This window comes from Rhincodon typus, chromosome 26 (genome assembly GCF_021869965.1).
Source record: "Rhincodon typus isolate 14 chromosome 26, sRhiTyp1.1, whole genome shotgun sequence".
Taxonomy (NCBI): domain Eukaryota; kingdom Metazoa; phylum Chordata; class Chondrichthyes; order Orectolobiformes; family Rhincodontidae; genus Rhincodon; species Rhincodon typus.
In genome coordinates, this window is record NC_063357.1 from 36,656,738 (window position 1) to 36,681,776 (window position 25,039).

The 25,039-nt window shown below is 38.7% G+C and overlaps 1 protein-coding gene across 8 annotated transcripts in view; it reads left to right on the top strand.

The window, feature by feature from the left end:
* Window positions 1-25,039, top strand: part of LOC109928685 (general transcription factor II-I-like) — a 141,438-nt gene that overhangs the window by 77,138 nt on the left and 39,261 nt on the right. For 6 of the 8 annotated variants that reach the window (XM_048612434.1, XM_048612435.1, XM_048612440.1 and 3 more), the window contains 8 exons: window positions 3,215-3,313; window positions 7,658-7,723; window positions 9,489-9,672; window positions 12,735-12,793; window positions 17,619-17,690; window positions 19,252-19,435; window positions 20,128-20,186; window positions 23,337-23,399. In XM_048612434.1, the coding sequence (XP_048468391.1) occupies window positions 3,215-3,313; window positions 7,658-7,723; window positions 9,489-9,672; window positions 12,735-12,793; window positions 17,619-17,690; window positions 19,252-19,435; window positions 20,128-20,186; window positions 23,337-23,399 (786 nt within the window). Of the gene's footprint in view, window positions 1-3,214; window positions 3,314-4,367; window positions 6,902-7,657; window positions 7,724-9,488; window positions 9,673-12,734; window positions 12,794-17,618; window positions 17,691-19,251; window positions 19,436-20,127; window positions 20,187-23,336; window positions 23,400-25,039 lie in introns of those variants that run through there. The other 2 variants (XM_048612438.1, XR_007264808.1) reach the window with 2 other exon arrangements.

The window sequence follows — 25,039 nt, forward strand, 5'->3', positions numbered from 1 at the left end:
ATTTGGAATATTGTGTACTGTTCTGTTAGCTACACTACCAGAAGGACGTGGAGGATACAAGAAAGGTTTGCCAGGATGTTGCTTCATTTGTTGCATATTAGCTATGAAGAGAGATTGGACAAACTTGGTTTGTTTTTACTTGAACATCAGAAGTTGAGGGGTGACCTGATTGAAGCTCTCAAAATTGGTTAGAATAGTTGGTTATAGTCCCTTTCAAGGGTAGAAATGTCAATTAATAGGGGACATAGGCGCAAGGTAAAAGCGGAGAAGTTTAAAGTAGATGTGAAAGACAAGTTATTTTTATGCAGGGTGGTAAGTGCCTGGAATGCGCTGCCAGATGAGATGGTAGAAGCAGATACAATAGCAATGTTTGAAGCATGTCGATAGATACATGAATAACCAGGGAATAGAGGAATATGTACTATGTAGAGGTGCAAAAGGTTTTTAGTTTATAAAGGCTTCATGTATCAACACAGTCTTGGTGGACCGAAGGGTCTGTTCTTGTGCTGTACTGTTCTTTGTTCTTTAAGATTCAGCTTTTCAAAGAATGAGGGGCAGAGTACAGATCTCATTTCTCTTATCGTTCTTCATGGGACATAGCTGCCATCCCAGGGATTCATTTGGTGAACCTCCATTGTGCGTCCTCTACGGCAAATGTTTCTTTGCATAACGAGACTAAAACTGTACACTACACTCCAGGTGTGGTCTCACCAAGGCTGTATGCAACTGCAGAAAGATATCTTGATTCTGTCCTCTGATCCACTGAAATGTCCCCTTAATTGCTGCAACTGCTTGTTGGGTTTTAGTAAATCATGGACAGATGTCTTTGAACATCTGTACTTCCCAACGTCTTATCAATTAAGCAACATTCTGCCTACCACATGAATAAGGTCACGTTTATTCACATTATAGTTCACCTGCCACGTTGGAGCCTGTTCACAGCCTTTCCAAGTGCTCTTGAAGCCTCCTTGCATTCCATCCAATTTGATGCCATCAGCAAATTTTGAACTATTGCAATTAGTCCTAACATCTTAATCATTTATATAGATTGTGAAAAGTTGTGGACCAAGCAATTGCCTTTTGGGTTGGGATTAGTAACTAGTAGCAGCATGTCATCCTGCAAAGGATCTGTTTATTCCCACTGTACTTGAGTATTGATGAAAAAAGGCGCATCCTATTGAAGCTTTTCATCTTGTGCGCATCAGGACAATTCGTAAAATATACCAATTCAAGAGAAAAAAAACACAGCGTTAATAATGCATTAGCAATTCCAGGTAGGTAGGCTCTACATCCACAAGGCTGAGGATTATTTCAAATGGCTTACCCCTTTACTTGCTCACAACAAACAAGCACTCGACCTGCCCACGCTTTCAAAACCAGCAACATAGTATCCAAAATTAGATGTGATTCTGCAGTTGGATGATATTGCTGGATTATTCTGATCAGGCAAAGATTTACTATGAAACCCAGTTTGGGATTGTCAGTTGGGCTTGCAGAGTGGTTCACTTCCGTGTACTGGAAGGTATTTTTTAAAAAATGTACTTGTGGGATGTGGGCGATTGCTGGCTGAGCTGGCATTTACTTCCTGTCCCTAGTTGCACTTAAGGAGGTAGTAAGCTGCCTTCTTGAACCACTGCTGTCCGTGTGCTGTAGTTACACCCACAATGCCATTAGGGAGGGAATTCCAGGATTTTGACCCAGTGACAGTAAAGGAATGGCGAAACATTTTCCAAGAATGGTGAGAGGCTTGGAAGTTAACTTGCAGGTGGTGGTTTTCTCGTGTTTTAATTCACAGGGCCCTGTTCTTTGTAGACAGAACGTGTGCACACACTATGCTTGTTTCAACTGAACAAAGGTGGCATTTGTTTGCTGATTCATTTCTCGGGGCACTGCTCTGAAATATAATTGTCATCTGGACTGGATTTCTATATCTCGCTTGGCACCTACTTTTTCAGCTTCTCAGTAACTGTAGAAAAGAATTGGAAAAAAGTTCTGAATGAAAACATCTATCTCCACTTAGAGCCAAGACTTGATTAGGGATAGTCAGCATGGCTTTGTAAGAGGGAAGTCATGCATAGAAAATTTGATTGACCTTTTTGAGAAAGTGACTAGGCATGTCATAGTCATATGGCATGGAAACAGACCCTTTGGTCTAACCAGTCCATGCCGAATGTAATTCCAAACTAAACTAGTCCCACCTGCCTACTCCAAGCCCATTATCACACCAAACCTATTATCACACCAAACCTTTCCTATTCATGTATTTATAAATTATCTTTAACTAAGCCTGCAATCTCGGGAGCAGCTGCAAGATTTACACTATAACTGAGGATAGTGCAGTTGACGTTGTTTATATGGATTTCAGCAAAGCCTTTGTCAGGGTCTCCCATTAGAAGACTTATCAAGAAGGCAATTCAGGGTAATTTGATAAAGTGACTATGGACCAAGTACTAATAAACGGGATTAGGTTGAAGCTTAGGTGTTTCTCTAGTTGTCGGTGCAGACTTGATGGGCTGAAGGGCACTGTATGATTCGGTGGATTAAGTTAAGACTAGGTGAGGTGGTTTACTGGTTCAATTTGCAAATCCATTCTTTCTCAGTAAGCAAAATATACAGATTATTCTTGTGTTAGTGGAAATTACTTCGCGCAATTTTTGCCATTTCTGTTAACGTAGTGTTATTTAAATAGAGAACAGCTCACTCTAATGGGTTGGTTAACACCTGAAAAGCATGATCTTGTACCATATCTTGTTCCCTTTTGGAGCTTTCTGCTTGCCCCACAAAGTATATTTTTCTAGTTCTTTCTCCCTTTTGCTGTCTTTATGGTACTTTTTTTCTGCGTACACCCCTATTGGCATAAAGTGAAATATATACATAGACTTCAATGTAAGTTCTGTAGACAGCTTATTTTGATAATGGCTTCGTGTTGATTCTGTATCATGATATTGTTATATTAAGGCTGTGATTGTTTGCCTCAGTTCCTTGGAATCACTTTTAAACAAGTCAAAAATGATCACCACATGATGGTACTTACACATTGGATTCCAGAATTGAATCAATATGTGAATGTATCAGTAAAAGTACAGTATAGATCAGACCTTCAGGTGTATAAAGGCTGTCCCTATTCAGATGAATATGAAGTGTCTACTTTTTTAAATTTAATTCCATGGATAAGGTTAAAAACAAAGTTCATACAATTATTTTTTGTTTTCAGATGATGAATATTTTCCACCAAATAAACGGCCAAGGAATACTGTACAGCCAACAGATGCTGGGACCATGGTGAAACGGAAAAGTAGGGAGTTTAATTTTGGTGAGTTGATAGTGACTTCTTCACCTGAAAATATTGCCTTCAATTGCAAGACAATCAAGAGACAAGTCACCAGAGGCCTGTTGGATTTCATTTATCTGGTAGTCAACTTCATTAATAATCTAGAAATTAACTTACGTATTTTATAGGCTTACGTGTGAATACATTTTCACTCGATTTGGATTTTCAAAACCCCCTGAATAGCCTATCCAAAAATATTTTAAAATAATGAATGACTTTTAACAGATTGATTTGATGTGCAGTGACCATTGACAAAGTCCATATGGGTTGTATGTTACTTGTACTGTTTCATGGTCTTGGCAATTTGGCTTTCCATTGTCATTATAGTTGGTACAGTAAGTCCCCGCTTTAAGTTGCCCCATTTTAAGTCGTTCCAATTTAACATTGCGCAGTAGAGGGGTGGTATTCCATTTTAGTGTCTTGACTTCCGTATTAGCGTCATTTTGAGTTGGTGTGACGTCAGGTCATGTGACCCGATTGGCACCATTTTAGAGCAAGTGTGAGAAGAAGGCGTTTCATTACTCATGATGGAGCAGTGATTTTGTTTTCACACAAGTAACCTCCAGCAAAGTTCTTAGTGAAAAATATCTAAAGCAGCTGAATTTTTTTTTATTGCAAGGGTGATATTGAAACCTGAACTGCTCATCTTTGAGTAGAAAAGCCCATTTCTTGACTCCGTCCCAAGTATGCCCGCTGTGGAACTTTACATTGGGTGAGTCAGAGAGGCTGTTTTAAAATCTGTGTGTGAGAGAGAGAGAGACATTTTACTATTGTACAGAGGTAAAATTGCTTTCCTTGTCTTGGGGCTTTGAGTGAAAAATACAAGGTGCAGTACTTACCCTTCAGGAGCCTGACTCTGCAATCTTCTGATTAATTTTGGAATCCCAAGCCTGGCCTGTAGTCAACTGTACAGCAGGTGAGACAGAGGCCAATTTAAAGCCGATGAGACGCATTTGCTGAAGGTGAGGCAGAGAAGCCATATTAAAGTCCTTTTGAGATTGTTTCAGGCTTGTGATTTAGTGCTTCAATCCCTTAGAATCACCCCTAAACATGAGTCAGAAACGCCCAGCAAGTGATGGTAGTGAGTCTGCTGCTGCTAAGAAAACAAGGAAAACTATCACCCTAGCAATGAAATTGGAGGTTTTAAAACGGCTTGAGGCTGGAGAACGAGCAGTCGATATTGGTAGAGAACTTGGACTACCCCCTACGACAGTCAGAACAATCCGTGGCAATGCTGACAAAATCAAACAAAGTGCCCAAAGTGTTACACCTTTAAGTGCTGGCAGGGTAAGTCGAACAAGAAGCAGCATCATGGAGAACATGGAAAGACTCCTGGCAGTATGGATTGAAGACCAAAACCAGCGCCAGGTGCCCCTTAGTTTGATGGTCATCCAAGCAAAAGCTAAAAGCCTTTATGATGATCTACAGAATGAGCAGGGTGAGAATTCTCAGTCAGAAAGTTTCAATGCTAGTCGTGGATGGTTCGAACGTTTCAAGAAACGTTCCTATCTGCATAGTATTAAAGTGACTGGTGAAGTGGTTGGTGCAAATGCAGAAGCAGCCAGTGAATTTTCCATCTATTTGAAGAAAATCATTGAAGAAGGTGGCTATTCACCAAAACAAGTCTTCAATGTTGATGAAACCGGGCTTTATTGGAAACGTATGCCACAGAGCACGTACATCTCCAGAGAGGAGAAAACGGCACCAGGATTTAAAGCTGCCAAAGATCGCCTGACTGTTCTGCTTGGCGGTAATGCTTCAGGAGATTTCAAGTTTAAACCCTTAGTGGTGTACCAGTCTGAGACACCGAGGGCTTTGAGGGGTCATTCCAAAGAACATCCTGTCATTTGGCGTTCAAACAAGAAAGCCTGGATGACAGGGGCACTCTTTCAAGAATGGTTCTCCCTCTATGCCATTCCAGCCTGGAGGGAATATTGCGCCAGAGAAAACCTTGCATTTAAAATACTGCTCCTCTTGGATAATTGCCCAGGTCATCCTATCAATCTTGATGACTTGTCTGAAAATGTGAAGGTGATTTTCCTACCTCCCAATACGGCTCCATTGCTACAGCCTATGCTTCAGGGAGCAGTAGCAACATTCAAAGCCTACTACTTACGCCGTACTTTCTCCCAGCTCATCTATGAAATAGATGGTGAGAATGCACCATCTGTCAGGGAATTTTGGCGTGGGTACAACATCCTTGAAGGCATCAACAATATTGCTGATTCATGGGATGAAGTCACGTCATCGTGTCTGAACAGTGTATGGCAAAAGGTATGGCCAGAGTGTGTCAGCGATCAAGGAGGATCTCATGATACTGTCCCTGAAATTCAGCGTGAAATCATTGCTTTGGCAAGGGCTGTTGGTTTTGATGAAGTGGATGAAGCTGACGTGGTGGAATTGCTCGAGTCACATGGAGAGGAATTGTCCAATGAAGACTTGATGCAGCTAGAGAGTCAACGAGCTGAAGAGGAAGACCACATTGAAACACCACTCCCTCAAATTTTGTCAACGAAACGATTGTCTAGAGCTTTCCAAATCATGGAAGAGGCAATGGACATTTTCACAGAGGATGACCCAAACAGAGAGCGCAGTGCCAAAGTGAACAGGGCGATCAATGATGGCATTAACTGCTACAAAGAGATCTATCGTCAGAAGAAAAAGAAAACCGTCCAGCACTCCTTGAATAAATTTTTCAAAGCTGCTGAAAATCCTGGCTCTTCATCTCATTAACTCAATCAAGACCTGGCTGTTCAACCTGTCATCTTAAATTTAAAACCAAGGTCACTCCAACTTCAGTCATTGAGTTTCTGTGTGCAGAAAACCCTCATGTCTGTGCACACAGCACATGAGAAAAAACTTCCATGACGAATACCTAGAAAACATTCCTCCATCCAACTCGTGTAGTACAGCACCACCTACTTTTTGATTTTGAGATCATCCTTCATAAATTTGAAGCTCCCCCTTGAAGAAGGCAGGCATTGCCAGTGGTGATGTACTTTATTGTCTATGTGCCAACTCAGTCTTTGGCTGACTGAGGATAAGAGCATTTGAGGACTAGGATCTCAAATCTGAGACTAAGGTTATGATTCGCTGAGTAGTAGTGATATTGGCATCTCTGTTTATGATACTAGGACAACCTGCAGCAGTTCTGCCTTTTGAAAGATGCACCAAATCCAGTGGCAAGAAAGTTGGTTCAACAGCCAGGTCTTCTACAAAGCCAACATGCCCAGCCTTGAGGCATTAATTACTCAAACCGCTTCCAGTGATGCACTTTAGGGATGCCTTGAAAGCATCTTTGATCAGTCAATGTTGGATCTGAACAATGTGGGGAAGGTTCGTACAAGAAGGTACTGAGCGCCGAGAGACGACTTAGGGAACGTGTAGTGTCAAAATTAAAATTGCAGAGTGAGTGCACAAACTTCCCAACAGCTTGTTAACTGACCCTCCAAGCAACACCTCCACATATAGCAGCATCTGCCACTTGTGTGTGCATTGGACTTTTCAGCCATCTCAGAATCCATCAAACCAAAGTCATCCCTGAACCTGAGACTGCCTAAGAGGAGACTGGTAAGTGTTATCTACTTTGCATTTATACAGTATGCCTTTTATATTTAGTGATTTATTTTTACAAGCTATTTCAGCTAGGAATGCATTGTACTGCACACATACAGTACAGTATTTCAATTTGAGTTCTTTTGGATATCTCATCTGAGAAAACCAAACTTTATTTTTAAATCTTAATTCCTGTGGGAATCTCTGATTCACTTAAAGTTGTTTCACACAGTCATGATTTTAAGGAACGCAACTACAACTTTAAGTGAGGACTTACTGTAGTAGCTTGCCAAAGGAAACTTTTTGTTGCGTGAGTTGGTTTATAACAACCTCTATTTCTAATGTTCAATGAATCCTCTATCGGGTAAGAAATAATGATTGCACTTGGGCCTTAAAGTTTTAACTTGGAAGATGTGCGATTATAATTTTAGATTTTACAATGTTTTGCTATTTCGTATTGAGAAATTAGATTTGTTGCTACCATGTGTGTTAATGTTGGGACCAGACTTTGAGCAAATATGTTTTAAAGTTATTTGTAGATTTACTCTATCTCCACTTTGCTGCTGTTGTTGCTCATAACTGGCAATTAGTGAACTCTGGATTAAGGAATTCCTTGTATATTAATTGCCTTCTATAGTTACTGTTGTACTGTCTAAATTTACCAGTAGATCTGATTTATAAATGTGTTGTTGAGCACTGTTTACAGTCAGTAATGCTTTGTTTTTATGAACCAATTTCATGAATTTGAAAACTTACTTTCTTAAAATGCAGAGCAATGGAATGCCAGAATTACTGAGTTGAGAAAACAAGTTGAAGATCTTTTTGAAAGCAAATATGGTAACTATTTTAACTTTAATTGTGCAGTGCTAAACAGTGTGTACCATTAAGCTGACTGAACAAATGTCATTTTTCAAAAGCACAAATTAGTACTACTTGTGTTTTTTTGTTGTTTGTTGTATGATATGAAAGAGCCGGTCAGCCCTTGGATGTCTTTAAATCTCGTACTTGTTGTTTTAAATCTGTCAAATGTGTCCCTAGTGAAATCTTACAGTGCATTGAGTTTTGGACAGTTACGCAAAATGATTCAGATCAGTATGTTTTACAAATGGAAAAGACATCCTTTAGGTTGATGTGATTTCATTTGAGATCCAGTTATATGTTAATTGTGAGAATAAGCTCAATGGTTGGGCAGTTTTTGGTTCAAATAAATCATTTTTATGAAACTCCTTGTGATTTTAGACATATTTTAAAAAGTTCTGCAATGTTTGTAGCATGCAGATTAAGTGATTATTCATAGTGTCTTGGGATTATGTTTTCCACAGGTAGGACATGGAGCAGAATATGAGCTGATTTAGGTACATAGATTTCAAACTGAATTATCTGTTTTTTCCAGAAGTTATTGTTTGCTCTGATAATATTACAGCATGAAAATTGTTATTTCCATAGTCGTCATAAATTAGATGTTCCCTTTCTAGATAGACAAAAGATGTTCAGGTTTAGGTAAGCACTAGATTTTGCTAGTGTTAAATTTCACAGACTAAGCTTCAAAGATTTGGAATAATTATTTAAATGGATTGAGGCTTGAATGTGAGAATTAAGGAGCATTGAACCAATATATATAAGAGTGGAGATGGCTAGATAGTTTTGATGGAGTTGAAGGGTTGGGGATGAAAAAGGAACAGAAGGTAAATTGAGGAAACCAAGAAATGCAGAAATAGTGAAGGATTTGGGTCACCAAAAGGTGTTGAAAAGCACCTAGATGGCAGTGATGATGTGAGTTGCATAGAACAGCACAGAAGTGTGCGAGAAGTTGATTAATCTTTTCTGGTCAAAAGAGAATTGGCCTTGTACTTGTACTTGTACTTGTACTTGTACTTGTACTTGTACTTGTACTTGTACTTGTACTTGTACTTGTAGGAAATACTCAGGACTATGAAAAACGAACTGGAGAATGGGACTATTTGAAACTCTATAGAGAATTGACAATGATTGCTCACGTTTCTTCCTTCTGTGCTTTAAGATTGTATGATTGTAACCTCCTGAGGATGTTGTGTCTAAGAAACATCTTTCTATCCTGATATAAACGGTGGTTTTGGCTGTACAATATTTCTTTTGCTTTCTAAATGGTTAACTGCATTTTCTGTATTGGAATTGTTTAAAAATAGCTTTCTTTATCTTTTAAAGAACATCTTTTATATAGTGTAAAATCTTTATGCACTGTTTATACTTAGCTTCAGGACAACTTGCTGCAAGTGCACTTGCTTTATTAAATTAGTTTGAAGTGTATCAAGTTATTTAGGAAAGAAACATGTTCTTTTGTACAGCATGACTACTGGTAGGGTTCCGAAAATAAACCTCGTGCTACAATGTGTATCAGAGGGTTTCCCTGAAAGGTGCTGTCTTGAGAGTGATGTTGCTCCAGAAGAATGCAGTGAATTCCACAACTTATTAATATTTCTCTTCACATTCAAAACAGATGTTCTCTTGTACTTTACGCTTTATATTGCGAAGTGAAGCGTTAGGAATTAGAAGATATTGTATGGAGCCATTGTAAATCAGTAAATATATCACCTAGAGCTAACATTACTCTGTAAACTTTTAGCTCAAGCCACTCTCGCTACTGGACCAGTTGTGATCCCATATCCACTCTTTCAGTCCAACTCTGAAGACCTTTGTGTTGATGGTTTACCTGAAGGCATTCCATTTAGACGGCCATCCACTTATGGCATTCCAAGGTTGGAGAGGATCCTACTAGCAAAAGATCGGATAAAATTCGTTATAAAAAAGTATGTTTTTGTTCCAATTAATTACCCATTTTGATGGTCTTGGCTTTTAGTCATTTTTAATGCATAAATCAGGACACAAGCAAGTGTAGTGTGTTGGATCTTCTAAAGTTTCTTCTTGTAGTCTTTGGATCTGTCATGTGACATCTATACAGTAAAATGAGTCTCGGTTCTTAAGTGAAAAGCAGCAAGGTGAATTGTGGCACTTGGCTTGGAATTTTCATTTAAGTAGTAGTATATGATTATCGAGGTTTGTTAATGATAGAAACAACTTCCGACCCAATAGCATCATTAATTGAGGTTAAAAATCCCAGAAGTGACTGCTAAATTTCAATGACTCTAAACTATAATCTCTGTTATGAAATTATTAAAACGCTGCTTTTGAGTAAGTTCATTGTCAGCTGCAGGGTCGACAGTATGATTTTGTGGTTGGATGTGAGGGAAAAGATCTAATTTTGTTATGGTAATATCTCCATAATGTCAAGAATTTCATTTGGATTTAGAAAATGAAAATTGAACTAAGATTTTGGAGTTTGTGTTTGTATATATTTTGATATCACCATCTAATAGAGGAATTTTGACTTGTTGAAGTTCTAATAATATTCTTGTTTACAAGGGTTAGTAGATCATGCATGATATTAATGCTTACTGAATTGTACCTACAGACTTTCAGCAAATGGACCTATCTAGCATCTAAAGTGGGTCTTGTTGTCGATAACTCTGTGCTGGCCATGATATCCTCATGAGAAGGGATTTGCCATTTTTTTGATTGCTGTCCAAAATGTGAAATATAAGACAAAGAACAGCTAATGTGAATGTCATACTCTTTCCTTTCAAGGAAATGTTTGATCAAGTATCAGCTATGGCTCCGTTCTAATATTTCTGTGTCTGACTTGTGATGTTGCATGTTTAGCACTGACTAATGTTTGACTTCCAGGTTACACTGCAGTGTGCATCAAGTGGAAGTCAATTAATTTGATTGCTTTACTGCTGTATTTGCTTTTTTATTAAATTTAGTGGGATTATAGCACTGATCCATCAGTAAAAGATAGTTAATTAGTTGGTTGTCGCAATTTTGAATTCAGGTATTTTAGGAATATATTGTGTGTATAAAATATATAATAATTATGTAGGTACAAAAAGTAGCAAATGCATTTTTTTCCCTTCAGTATCATAGGAACAGGAGTAGGCTATTTGACCCATTGAGCCTGCTCCGTTATTCATTATGGTCACGGTTGATCATCAAACTCAGTACCCTAATCCTGCCCTCTCACTATATTCCTTGCATCTACCTCCTCCTTGAGAAGACGTAATGTTTTGGACTTAACCACACTCTCTGGTTGTGAATTCCACAAACTCCCTTCCTGCTTCTAACCTGTCGGACATCACCACTATCAGATAACGCAGCCTTGCCCCTGTGCCCTCGCTTTCGCTCTCCAGTGAGTACAATCCTAGCCAAATACATTTCCCCTCATACGTAAATCCTGCCATCCCAGGAAACAAATGGCTGAACTTTCACTATTCTCCCTGTAGCAAGAACATCCTTTGTTAGATAAGGAGGCCAAAACTGCACACAACATTCCGCATGTGGCCTCAACAATACTCTGTATAATTGCAGCAAGGCACTTTTGTTCCTGTATGCAAATCCTTTTGTTATGAAGGCCAGCATACAAGTTGCTGCCTCCACTGCCTTCTGCACCTGCTTGCTTACTTTCAGCAACTAGTGCATAAGGACATCCAGGTCTCATTTAAACATTTCCCATCTCTCAATTTACTCCATTCAAATAAGGCCTGCTATTTTTGCTGCCAAAGTGGATAACCTCATCTTTCCACATTATACTGCATCTGCCATGCATTTGCCCACTTGCTCAACCTGTCCAATTCATACTGCAACATCTCTGCATCCTCTTCACACATTCCCTTCCACCTAGCTTTGTGTCATCTGCAAATTTTGTGATATTACATTTAGTTCCCTCATATAAATCACTAATGTGAATAACTGGGGTCCTAATACCGATCCCTGCGGTACCCCTCTCGTCACTGCCTGCCATTCAGAAAAAAGCCCATTTATTCCTTCTCTTTGTTTCCTGTCTGCTAACCAGTTTTCTATCCTCAATACACAATGCCATTCACTTTACTTTTACGCTTTAATGTCTTACGTGGGACTTTGTTGGACGCCTTCTGAAAGTCCACATAAACCACATCCACTGGCTCCCCTCGGTAGATTTGTCAAGCAAGATTTCTCTTTTTAAAATCCATGTTGACTGTGTTTGATCCTACCATTGTCTTCTAAATGTTTTGCTATCAAATCCTTGATCATGGATTCTAGCATCTTATCCACAACTGGCATCAGACTTTCTGATCTATCTCCCTGTTTTCTCTTGATCTCCTTTTGTAAATTGTGGAGTTACATTAGCTACATTCCAATCTGCGGGAACTGATCCAGAGTCTAAAGGATCTTGGAAGATGACTCCTGTTTCTATGGGCACTTAAGTACTCAGGGACATAGATTATTAGGCTTTGGGAATTAATCGGCCTTCAATCTCATCAGTTTCCAGAATTGATACAGTAACCTTGGGAGAAGCACCTTTCCTGTGTCAGAGGAGATAAATTACAGAATGGTTTGTTTGATGCCCCAGTTTCTACTTGTTTTGATAGTGACGGAATTAAAGTTGGCAGCTCAGTGTGTGGAAATTTGTAGTCTTGACCTTCTGTCATTGTGTTGCCTTAGCTCCAGTTGAGTTTTTATTTGTATGTTCACAGTGATTTGTTAAACTAAACATTTGTTTTCCATGCATGTGTTTGTTTCGAAACATAATTAACAAATTTCTAACATATTAAACTATTTGTTTTTAAAGGAATTCACATTTCTACTGAAGTAATTGTAAAGGTGTCATTTCGTCTGGTCACTATTGATGGTCAGACCGGATGTTCTTGTAGAACAAATTACTGAGATTCCTCAATTACTTAATCATCAACTGTTGCAGGTATCATGCACTTAACGAAAGATACTTTTACAAGTGTGTTGGAAATCAATTTTGTTTATATTTTTGTCCTTTTACTAGACCAGAACTGTTAGCAACTGAGCAGGAAGAAACAGCTCCAGACAAAACTGTCCCAGGAGGTAAGCACTCGAAATTAAAACCAATAAAGATAGTGCAGATAATTGATGGCAGTTGACGTTGTTGGTGTTTAACATCAGCTCCTGACATCTTTTATCTTCACAAGAACTAGGTAGAGTTTTTTTTAAAAATTTGATTTTCTAGAACTTTATCAACTATTTATCCTCTGGAGATCTTTTAACTCCTCGTTCCTTTCTTCCTAAACACACACTTCACCTGCATAAGTGGTTTCCACCACCTGCTGAAGATGTGCAAATGGGATTGTCCATTTTTTTAAAAATTCACTCGTGGAATGTGGGCTTTGTTGACTGGCCAGTATTTATTTCACATCCCTAGTTGCCCTTACGCTGCAGGTGAGCTGCCCTGAACTCCTGCAGTCCACATGCTATAGATTGACCCATAATGACTTTAGGAAGTGAATTCCAAGATTTTGACCCAGCTGCAGTGAAGGAACAGCAATATATGTTCAAATCAGGACAGTGAGTGGCTTAGAGGCAAATTTGCAGAGGCTGGTGTTCCCATGTATTCACTGCCCTTGTTCTTCTAGATGGAAGTAGTCATGGGTTTGGAAGGTCTAAGAATCTTTGAATTTCTGCAGTGCATCTCGAAAGTAGTACAATGCTATTTAATGTCAGTGTTGGAGGAAGTTGATGCATATGGATGTTGATGGTGGGGGATGGTAACACCATTCGATGAATTTCAAGGGGCAGTAGTTACGTTGTCTCTTATTGGAAATGGTCATTGCCTGGCATTTGTGTGGTGCACATGTTACTTGCTCCTTGTCACCCCAAGCCTCGATTATTGTTCAGATCCTTGTTGTATTTGAACAAGGACTGCTTCAGTATACCAGAAGTCGCAAATGGTGCTGAATATTGTGCGATCATCGGTGAACATCCCCACTTCTAACCTTATGGTGGAGGGAAGGTCATTTGAAGCAGGATCTCCTGCAGAGATGTCCTGGAGCTGAGATAACTAACCTCCAATAACCGTAACCATCTTCATAAGTGCCACGTATAAGTCCAACCAATGGAAAGTTTGCCCCGATATTCATTGATTTCAGTTCTGCAAGGGTCTCCTTGCTGCCACACTGGATCGAATGTGGCCTTGACATCAAGGCCACATATCTTATACCTCCACTCTAGAATTCAGCTCTTTTGTCCATGTTTGGATCAAGGCTGTAATGGGGTCAGGAAGTGAGCGGCCCTGGTAAAACCCAAACGGAGTGTCACCTAGGTTATTGCTGAGCACGTACTGCTTCATAGCACTGTTGATAACTTCTATCACTTTACTGATGATCGAGAGTAGACTGATGGGGAGGTAATCAGTCGTGAATCAGAACATACCTGAGTAATTTTCCACATTGTTGTTTAGATAAGTCAAGGTGGACTGGAACGGCTTGGCTAGAGGAGCACGTGTCTTCGGAGCTATTGCCAGAACGTTAAGCCCCATAGCTTTGCAGTATCCACTGCTGCCTACCGTTCCTTGATATCACATGGAGTGAATCGAATTGGTTGAACTAGTATCTGTCATGCTGGCAACACTGGAGGAGGGTGACCTAGATCATCCACTCTGCATTTCGAGCTGAATACTTCAGCCTCATCTTTTGCACTGACATGTTGGGCTTCCTCATCATTTGAGGATTGTGGATATTTATGGAGTCGCCTCCTCCACTGAGTGGTCACTCTTACTGATGCTGTCATGGATAGATGCACCTGAGTTGGCAGATTGGTAACAATGAGGTCAAGAATGTTTTTCCTTCTTGATTCCCTCACTGCCAGCCGCAGATCCCATTTTTGCAGCTATGTCCTTTAGGACCCCAACAGCTCAATCAGTAGTACTGCTGCCAAGCCACTCTTGATGGTAAACATTGAAGTCCCACACCCAGAGTGCATTTTACACCCTTGCCACCCTCAGTACTTCCTCCAAGTGTTGTTCAAGATGGAGTACTTTATCAAGAGATGGCGATGGTGTCTGGTAATCAGCAGGTTTCCTTGCCTGTGTTTAATCTGAAGCCGTAGATTTTATGGCATATGGAGCCAGTGTTGAGGACTGCCAGGGCATCTCCCTCCTGACTATAATCCACTGTGCTGCCACCTCCCCGGGTCAGGACATAACCAGGGATAGTAACGGTAGTGTCTGGGGCATTTTCTAGTGAGTATGACTGTCAGGTTGTTGCTTGAGACAGTTCTACCAATTTTAGCACGAGGCCCTAGATGTTTGTAAAGAGGACTTTGCAGGGTCAACAGGGCCGTTTCTGGTTGATGCCAGGTGGTCCATCCATTTTCGGTTCTTTGTTGAGAATTTGTAACAATTGATACAACTGAGTGGCTTGCTAGACCATTTCAGAGGGCAGTTAAGAGTCAACCACACTGCTGTGGATTTGGAGTCACATGTAGGCCAGACCAGGAGAGGACAACAGATTTCATTTCCGGAAGATGTTTAGTGATCCAGATGGATTTTTCCAACAATCGTCAATGGTTTCATTGTCATTAGTAGATTCTTAATTCCATCTGCTGGATCAGGATTTGAACCCGGGCCCCAGAATATAAGCTGAGTTTCTGGAGTAATAGTCTAGCAATAGTACCGCTAGGCCATCGCCTCCCTTTGCAGACTCTCCCTCCTACAAGCTGAAGTCCCCACCTGCTTCAAGAAGACAATATCATTTGTGTACCTAAGAAAGCACCTGCAGTGTGCCTTAGTGACTACCGCCCAGTGGCTCTGACCTCAGTAATCATGAAGTGCTTCAAGAGGCTGGTCATGGATCACATCAACTCCAGCCTCGATCCCCTCAATTTGCCTACTGACGTAACAAGTCTACAGCGGATGCCATATCCCTAGCTCATCTCTGGAACATCTAGACAACAAAGACACCTAGATCAGACTCCTGCTGATGGACTACAGCTCTGCCTTCAACACCATTATCCCCTCCAGCCTGATTTAAGAACTCCATGACCTTGGTCTCGTCTCTGACCTCCGCTTTCTGACTCTCAGATCGCAATCAGTGAGGATAGATAACAGCACTTCCTCCAAAATAACACTCAACATTGGAGGCCCCCAGGGATGCATCCTTCGCTCTCTTCAGTACTCCCCGCACACCCATGCCATATTCTGAATGAACGCCATCTACAAATTTGCTGCCGACACTACTGTAGTGGGACGGATATCTAACAACAGTGAGTCAGTTCAGAAGGGTGATAGAGAGCTTGGTGACATGGCGCGATGAGAACAACCTCTCAATGTCGGCAAAGCTAAAGAACTGATCACTGACGTCAGAAAGAAAGGAGGAGAACATGCCCCCATCTACATCAATGGAAATGAGGTTGAGAGGGTGGAGATCATCAAGTTCCTCAGAGTGACGATAACCGACAATCTGTCCTGGACGTCCCATGTTGATGTGACGGTCAAGAAGGCACAACAATGCCTCTTCCTCTGGCAGCTCAGGAAATTTGGTATGTCTAAAAGGACCCTCACCCAACTTCTCCAGATACACAATTGAAAGCATACTGTCCAGTTGCATAATAACCTGGTGCGGCAACTGCTCTCCCTACAGAAAGTGGTATGCACAGCACAGACCATCACGGAAGCCATCCTTCCATCTATGGACTCCATTTACACTGCTCGCTGCCATGGAAGGGCTGCCAACATAATCAAAGACCTGTCACACCCTGGTAATGATCTCCTACAGCCTCTCCGTCAGGCAGAAGATAAAGATGCCTGAACAAGCAGGTTCAGGAACTGCTGTTTCCTGGCCGTTGTTAGACTGTTGAATGGACTCTCTAGCCTCAAAAAATGCTGATCTTGCAAATGTTCATCTTTCCTAGCGCATGCCCTGTGTAATGTAACTTGTATACCTCTAAGTCTTTTGATCTGTCCAACCTTGCTTACTATGATCTGCCTGTACTGCTCGTAAACAAAGCTTTTCACTGTACTTTGCCACGTGACAATAAATCAATCAGTCAACTCCCTTTTCAGCCTTCACCTGTCCTACTAAACCTGTTTAATCAATCACAACTTTTATCCCCTTGTCTGCTTTCTACCCACACACAGTCCTGCAGTTCTTTCAATGACTGCTCACTTACAAACATCAGGTTACGTTAATGACCATCGCCTTTTCACTACAAATGTACCTAAGAACCTCCACCAGTTACCACGCGCAGCAACATCGCCAGCCCCATCTATGACTAGACTCTTCTGCCCCTTGGGCCTGTGCTCTGGTTTCAGAAGTTTTCTTTTAGATAACAGTTTTGACCTGTCGACTAATGTAGCCCAGAAGAAATCCATTTATGTATCATTCCCAGATCTGTGAAATAACTGACCAATTAGTACCCCCCCCAACCTTGTACATATTTTTCCCTCAAGTATTTATCCATTTCCTTTTTAAAAGTAATTTATTCATTAATCTATTTCAAGTAGTGCATTTCAGACCAATGTAATTTATGGTATTAAAAATGTCTCCTTAAAAATACTAATTTTTTAATCTAATATCTGGTTCTTTTGTCAGTTGTTTTTAAGCTTTGTCTTTAGTTAGAGTTCTGCCACTAGAATCACTTTCTACTTATTTACTCTAAGACCTGTTGGATTTGGGTACTTAAAGCAGAACAAGACCAGCTTTCTGTGCTCTCAATGCAGCTGAAAACCTGATTCCTTGGTAGTATTCTGTTAATATTCCAAGTCTTCTTAGACTTATGTATCTTCCCAGAATACGTGGTATGCTTGTTTAAGATTTGTGCTCCCTGGTATTTCATTTTTCTGAGAGACTAACCTTGGAAATTATTCACCAATAAGATTACATATGTTTAGAGAGTTCAAAATATTTTCATTTTGCAGCAAAAGAAGAGTGGAATACCCGAATCACTAAACTAAGGAGAATGGTTGAAGAACTTTTCAGCAAGAAATATGGTATTTTTTTCTTAAGTTTTTGTTGAGTTTTAGTCTGTGCTGTCATGAAAGTAATTGTTCATCTTTACAAAGTTAATTTGCTGACTTGACACATGCGTTGATCCTGATGTTCAGAGTTTGGAAAAAGGAACAATTTTACATCTTTCTACTGGTTCTGAAGAATTTCATAAAAAGACTGCCCTGCTTTCTTTTATTTGGCTTTTCAAAAAAATTAGTCATGAAATAGCATAAATTGCTGCAATAAATAATGATCATTTGAAGTCCTTCATGAACTTTTAATTTAAATCTTGTATTGTGCAATGAAAAAGGATGATCAATAATCTTGTAAAGGAACTTTTAAGAAAGCATGATCAGATTATTACAGAATTTTCTCCTGTGTTTGAAATTTAGTTCAATCAAAACTACAGTCTTGAATCTAAACAAAGGAAACTGAAGGTATGAGGGCAAATTTAGCTTTGATAGGTTGGGAAACTGTTAAAAGGTAACTCTGTAGGCAGGTAATGGATAACATTTAAGCAAAAAATACATTTTTATTGCTTACAAAATCCCAGTAAAGAATGTGTTCCAACTTTGGGTAACAAAACAAATCAGGGATTATATTCGATTGAAGGAAGAGGTCTATTAAGTTGCTTGAAAAATGCCTGAGGGTTTGGAAGATTTTAAAATTCTAGAAGGGATGACCAAAGAATAATAAGGGAAATAGCTATAAACTAGTCTGAAACATTTAAACTACTACACTCAATTTTTAATGGTTATGTAAAAAGGAACTGAGTAGCAAAACAAAAGTGGGCCCATTGCAGTTGGACTCAGGATAATTTAGTGGGGCATAAGGAAATGGCAGAGATACTAAACAAATACTTTGTGTCCCTTCTCATCGAAGAAATCACTAAAAACCTCAAATAATGGCAAATCTAGGGATTTGTGTAAATGAGACATTGCAAAATATTAATGTTACATTTTTAAAAAGCACCAGAAAAAAATAATGGGACTTAAAGTAGATAAGTCCTCTGGTCCTGATGATCTACACCCTAGGATATTGAAAAAAGTGGTTATAGAAATAATGGATTAATTGGTGGTCATCTTTCAGCATTCTTTAGACTCTCTGGTTTGGTTTCTGCAAATTGAAAGGTGACAAGTGTAATCTGAAACTGCAGCTCTGTTAGCCTTTCATCAGCCGGAGAGAAAATGCTCATCTGTATAATGAAAGACCTGATAACGAGAACTTAAGAAATAAGGGTAGAATTGGACAGATCAACAACTGAATTATAAAGGGGAAAATCGCATTTAACTAACCCACTAGAGTTTTTTCCCCGCAGGATGTAATTAGCAGAACAGTTACCAGAGGACCAATCTACTTACATTCCAGAAAGCTTTTGATAAAGTACCACATGAAGTTAGTAAACAAAATTCAGAGTGCAGGGGATTTGAAGGAATATACTGGCATGAGTCCGAGTTGTTTAATGGACAGAGAATAGAAATGAATGGGTCATTTTGAGTTGGCAGGCTGTGACTAGTGCAAGTTGTTGATTTACTGGAATTCTGATGTTTCCCTTGCTCACAGCTGAAGCCATGGGACAAACACAAGCAATGATTGTGCCGTATCGCAAATTTGAATCGCACCCTAAAGAGCTCTATGTCGAGGGCTTACCTGACAACATTCCATTCAGAAGCCCTTCTTGGTATGGTATTCCTAGGCTAGAGAAGATCCTACAAGCAAGTGATCGGGTTAAGTTTGTTATTAAAAGGTTGGTTTAGGTTTTTTTTCAATAGTAGCACTTTTGAGTTGGAATTACTGAATTTTAGACTTTGTGTTGATTGAACTTAATTTTTTTTGAAAGTTCTGTCAAAGCAGCACAATTTGGATCACACCTTCCTTGTTCCAATAAAAATAGTGAGGTGTTGGTGAATGAGCTTCAGGCAAGTGCTGCATTCCACTAAATGTGCTTCACAGTGGACAGCCATTTTTAATTAGTCATATTGGAGCACTTAAAACCCCTAAATGTGTAAACTGTCCATTAGGAGATTTATGCTTCAAAGTGCACCCAGTCTCGAGAATTGTTTATGTTGCTCGTGCCACGTGTGCATCCCAACTTGCTGCAGGCGTGTTGACTACTTAATTAAAATTTAAATAACTTTGTTAATGTTACTATTTCTAAGTCTTGATCACTAAATTCATTTTTTTGGGAAGCTGATTATGGCACAGCATATCACTCATTGTGCAGTACATACTCTGAGTAAACCATTTTGATGTTGTAACTTTAAAGTTTAGAGTAGAGTATCATTAGAATTTTTAAAAAAAAAAAGGAATAGTTAATAGAAAATGTTAGATTTATGTTTAATCTATTGGTTGAGACTGAAAAATCCAGTTTCTATTTCTTCAGTAACTAACTTGGTTCAGAGTTTTATTTAGTCTAATATAATCACATTTTTCTCCTAGATCAGATCTACTGGTTAATGAGCAAAGTGAATCCAATGTACAGAGATTAAACCTGACAGGTAAGAATACCCCCTCCTGCCCCAAAGCTGTCTTGGTACAAGATATATCAGTGTAGAAATTTGAGAGGGAGGTTAATCACTACTTTTTGTCAAGTGATAGTACGCATGTTGCCTATCTTTTTGACATTCGTCATCAGCCGTGTTCGTTGGTAATTTGTGGTAAGTTAACAGGTATTGTATTCAATTCCAACTTGAGTTGATTAACTTTCACACCGCCAATGTGCAGAGAGACCTTTAAAATCAAATATTTTGTCTCTGTATTCTGTCTACCCTCTCACGGAGTTTTAAAATAGCCAGTGTATTACTTGTTCCTTAGATTTTGATATAAGATGCCTGCTGGAATAAAATGGGGTTCTATTTCATTATTTCTTCTTTTTTCTAAACACCATAAGTGAATTAAGTAGTAATTGACAGAGGAAAAGAAATAATGAGTTTTATTTACATATCAACTATACGACCTTATTATTGCGCTGAATTTTATAACTTTTGTGCTCTGCTTTAGTACTATCCTGTCATGGATCAAAAATTTCAGCATATCCAACACTGGTTTTACCATTGTCTTCTAGGTAACTTAAGTTTGTCAATGTATATTGCTAATTTTAAAATATTCATGATGTCAGACTGAAGACCACCAATAAGCCAACAGAGTTGGAGAACCAAAATGAATATAGTAATCATTCTAATTTTTGTATTTTGTATCATGCCTGCATTTAAACTGACAAATTTGCATGTTTGTTTAAGTGATCTGTTGCTGTTTCATAGAAGATGCAAATTACCTTCCACATCCAAACAGCAGTGGCTATACTTCAGTGGTATTTCACTATGTTGTGGAACAATCTTGGGATATCATGTGGCTATGAAAAGTGCTATATTAGTTCAAGTCAGTTGATTCTTTCTGTTTTTTTTCCTTCCAATCTTTCTTACCTTTTTGACTAAATCAAAGGAGCAGCTTAAGATATAAATTCATTGGTTCCCAACTCGGCTGAATTCTGGTTATCGAACCTTATTCTGATCTTTACAGTACTAAGTCCACCTGATTTCTCAATATGTTAACACATGAAGTATACAGATGTTATTTTACAACTTTTTTGGAAATGTGCATGTGGCAATGTAAATCGACTTGTTGAAACTGTAGATTTTTATGTTAATACTATTTAAGTTAATGCACTCATTTCTCAATCATTGGTCTCATTTTCTGGACTAGTGGACCATGAGTTTGCCTGAACTTAGGCTTTTGAGGAAATCCAGATTCAGTTCCAGCTATTTGGCACAGTCCTGGTTTGTTAATAATGTTTCATAATGTTTGTGTGATCAATTAGGAGCGCTTCAATATTTTAGACGATTGAGGCAGTTAAGAGCATCTATGGATTGAGAGTGGGGTCGCGTGTGCATCTCAATATTTTCACCGAATGCCAGAATTGTTAGTGCAGAAGGAGACTACTTGGCCATTGTACCTGCACCAGTTCTGTGACCAGTTCCAAACTTCCACCTTTCCCATGCCCCGCGCTCCCCAATCCAAAAAATCATCTGGTACCACCTTGAATTCCTGAATTGAATCTGCTTCCACCTTATTTCCAAGCATTACATTCTATACTCTTAACTGATCACTGTGTGAAAATATTTTTTTTTCTTGCATCACCCTTGCTTTATTTGAACATCACTTCCTCATTCTTTTTCCTTTTACAAATAGGAACAGCTTCTTCCTATCTACTTTATCCAACCCACTTATGATTTTGAAGCTGTATCAAATCTCCCCTCTGCCCTCTCTTCAAGGAGCATAGTCACAACTTCTTCAGTCTATCCTCATGACTGAAGTTTCTCATCCCTGGAACCATTCTTGTAAATCGCTTCTGCACTCTTTCCAATATGTTCACATTATTTTATCTTTTTTTTTGAGTCATGTGCCCTTCTCTCCAACGTACATTGGCATGAAAATTGAATGGAATGAGCTTTTTGTGAGCTTTTTATTACATTTGCTGTTAGATTGTGCAAAGTCTGTGTTAACAGAGGGACATTCAGTGAAATATAAGTAAAGCACATTGGAATGTCATGATCCTTTGTACCTTACCTGGAAATGTGAATCGGTCAAGTGTGTGCAAGAATTTTTTTTAGGGGTGGGGAGCAGTGGTGAGTAACTTTTTATTTTACTACTTTCATTGGCCTATTGATTTTTTGATGTTTTTGACCACAGTATGAATGGAAATTTGTAAAGGCAAATTCTGAGTATATTCAGACTGTTTCTCTGTTGTTCCCTCCCTTGTTTCCAGCCATGCTATTCATTTCCATGATTCAATCTAGCTTTCATTGTGAAGTTAGTTTAAATGCCAGAATAAAACATGCTAAAATTCTAAACTGTATGGTCTTACTTTAAATTCTTAGGAATGATAATTGTAAACTTGTGTATGATTACGAATTAAGGTATAATGCTGTACAAATTACTGAAGCAACGTACTGCATTTTAGTAAAGCTAGTTTGGATATTAAGCATACTGCTTTACTGGATATTTAAAATTGGTAAATGAGAACTACAAAGGTTCTAACCCTAAATGTTTTGTTAATGTAAATTTAACTGTCTGGAATATATACTTGGAGTAGCACAGTGCAAATGTGACTATATTTAACTCTTTTCTCAGTCTGTCCTTTAATGGAAAATTGATTTTGAGTTCTTTTACCAATTATTTCATTTTGGTAAAAAGAAATTTGCCACTAATGAACCATTTTTTTCAACAGTCCAATGATTCTTAATTTCATTCTGTCAACTTTGTACACTTCTGTTGACATTTGTTTCTTCTGTCAAATTTTATGAAAGAAGAATTTTTTAAAAATGTATTGTTTTAGGCTTTGTAGAAATTTATTTTTGTATAGTAATTAGGTTGTTAGGAATCTATGTCTCTCTCTGGTAGCAACAGAGGCAAGTCTAGGAGAAGCTGTGTCATGAAAAAAGGTCATTGGTTTCCTCTATAGCTTCAGGTACACCATTATATGCATTTGCAATTGAAAATCCTTCATGTTGACATTTGAAATGGCCCAGAAACACTGTTGTGGCTCTATCGGCTTTATATTCCATGCTGATTCATCTGTATCTTCAGGCTATACGTATGGCTTTATTTTTGTATTTTCCTTACTGCATTGTACTTTCTGATTTATGCAGGTTCTGGCCCTAACACTGATCATTTTAGGGACAGACTGATGCCATCTTTTGCTGATGCTGCAGGTACCACGCACTGTTTTTAATCAATGGCACTTTCATGTTTCAGCACACAAATGTCATTATCTGAACCTTGTCATACTTTTTCTGGTGCAACTAGAAAGGCAGTGCATTATAATTTTGCTTTAGTAGTGCTTAACTAATGATCGTCACACCTAAAGGAGTGTTTAGTAAAACAAACTGAAGAACTCAACAGCATGTGGTATCAGTCTGTTTCTAATAAAATAAACATACATGAAATGGACTTAGTGCATGTATTTTTGTAAGCTACACAAGTTTTGCATAATATCCATATTCATTCCTCCTCAGGAAGAAGAACCAATGTCTAAAGTTAACATAGGTTGGAATCTGTAAGGCCTTGACTTGGAATGAAATGTAGCTGAACTAAAGCTAAAATCGACATGCAAGTTCATTATCCATTTTAGTTTTTGAAACGTACTTAACTTCAGCTCAGTATCACTTGTTACAAACTTCTGATAAAGATTCATGTGATTTTTTTTTTGAAGCCAGTCATTCAGTTGTTGCCTTCAGTGCAGCAGAGTAGATTTGGTTTTTGATTTTAATTGCAGTAAGTCTTTTCCGTATGCTTATTTCATATTCCAACAACTAACAGATAAGATAACATTTGTCATTTTTTGCGTCTCATGGAGGCTCTTAACCATATTGATTTAAAGAATAACTAATTTATGTGGATTACTCAGCCTCTTGTAGCTATTTCCTCAGAAAGAAACTGACTTCTAAGTTGAAGTAAAAAAATTTCTTTAACCTGTAGTTTATAATAGCACCTGTATAACGCGACGTAATATAAAATGGAAAGTGCTTTGCAAGTTTTATTATATCCAAAGTAAGTTCAGTAAATTTGGCGTGGCCAAAAGCTTAACTCATCTGCCCTAGTATATTACATCTTCCTGTTACGTCTTAGATTCAGAAATTGAGTTCCTTGAGCATTGTTTGTATTTCAGAACAGTACATTAAACCGTGTTCGAATTAAATCTGTGTTCCTTCCGAAAGCTTGAAGTGTTTCTCAAATTAGGATGAATCCATATATAGCTGTTTGGCAGTACAGAATTTGAATATTAATATAAACAACAGATTTTTTCCAAAGCTTTCCATCTTCCACGCATCAGGATAATTTTCAAGAATACCAATGCAAGGGGAAAACCATCATCAAATTTATGACTGAGCAGCCACACCAATATAAAATTTACCAAAAAGGCAATAACTTAGGAGTCGCATAACTCAGTATAATGGCTGATGATTGGGGTTGGGAGACAGTTTTAGGGAACTTGTTAGAATCCCAATATGTTATGTGCATAGCCAGAGGCTTCAGGGATGCTTCTACTCTCCTCCAATATATATGGGAAAATTGTTTGGGGATTTGTGTAACCAGGATTCAGTGTTGCCTATTTTTATAATTCTATTTCCAATCTGTCACCAGGAAAGCTGAATTACTCATCAAGTTTTGACTTGTCTGGGGTAGCCAAATACTAAATAGCTCCCAGACACGTGTTACTGGACAGTTGCAGTTATTAATTATGGTTACACTGTGTTACAGTTCAGTGCTACATTGTAATATGCAGTATTAAAAGAGCTATATTAATCAGATTCAGGTTGAACGCAAGCCCAACAAACTTCCATTTTTAGCA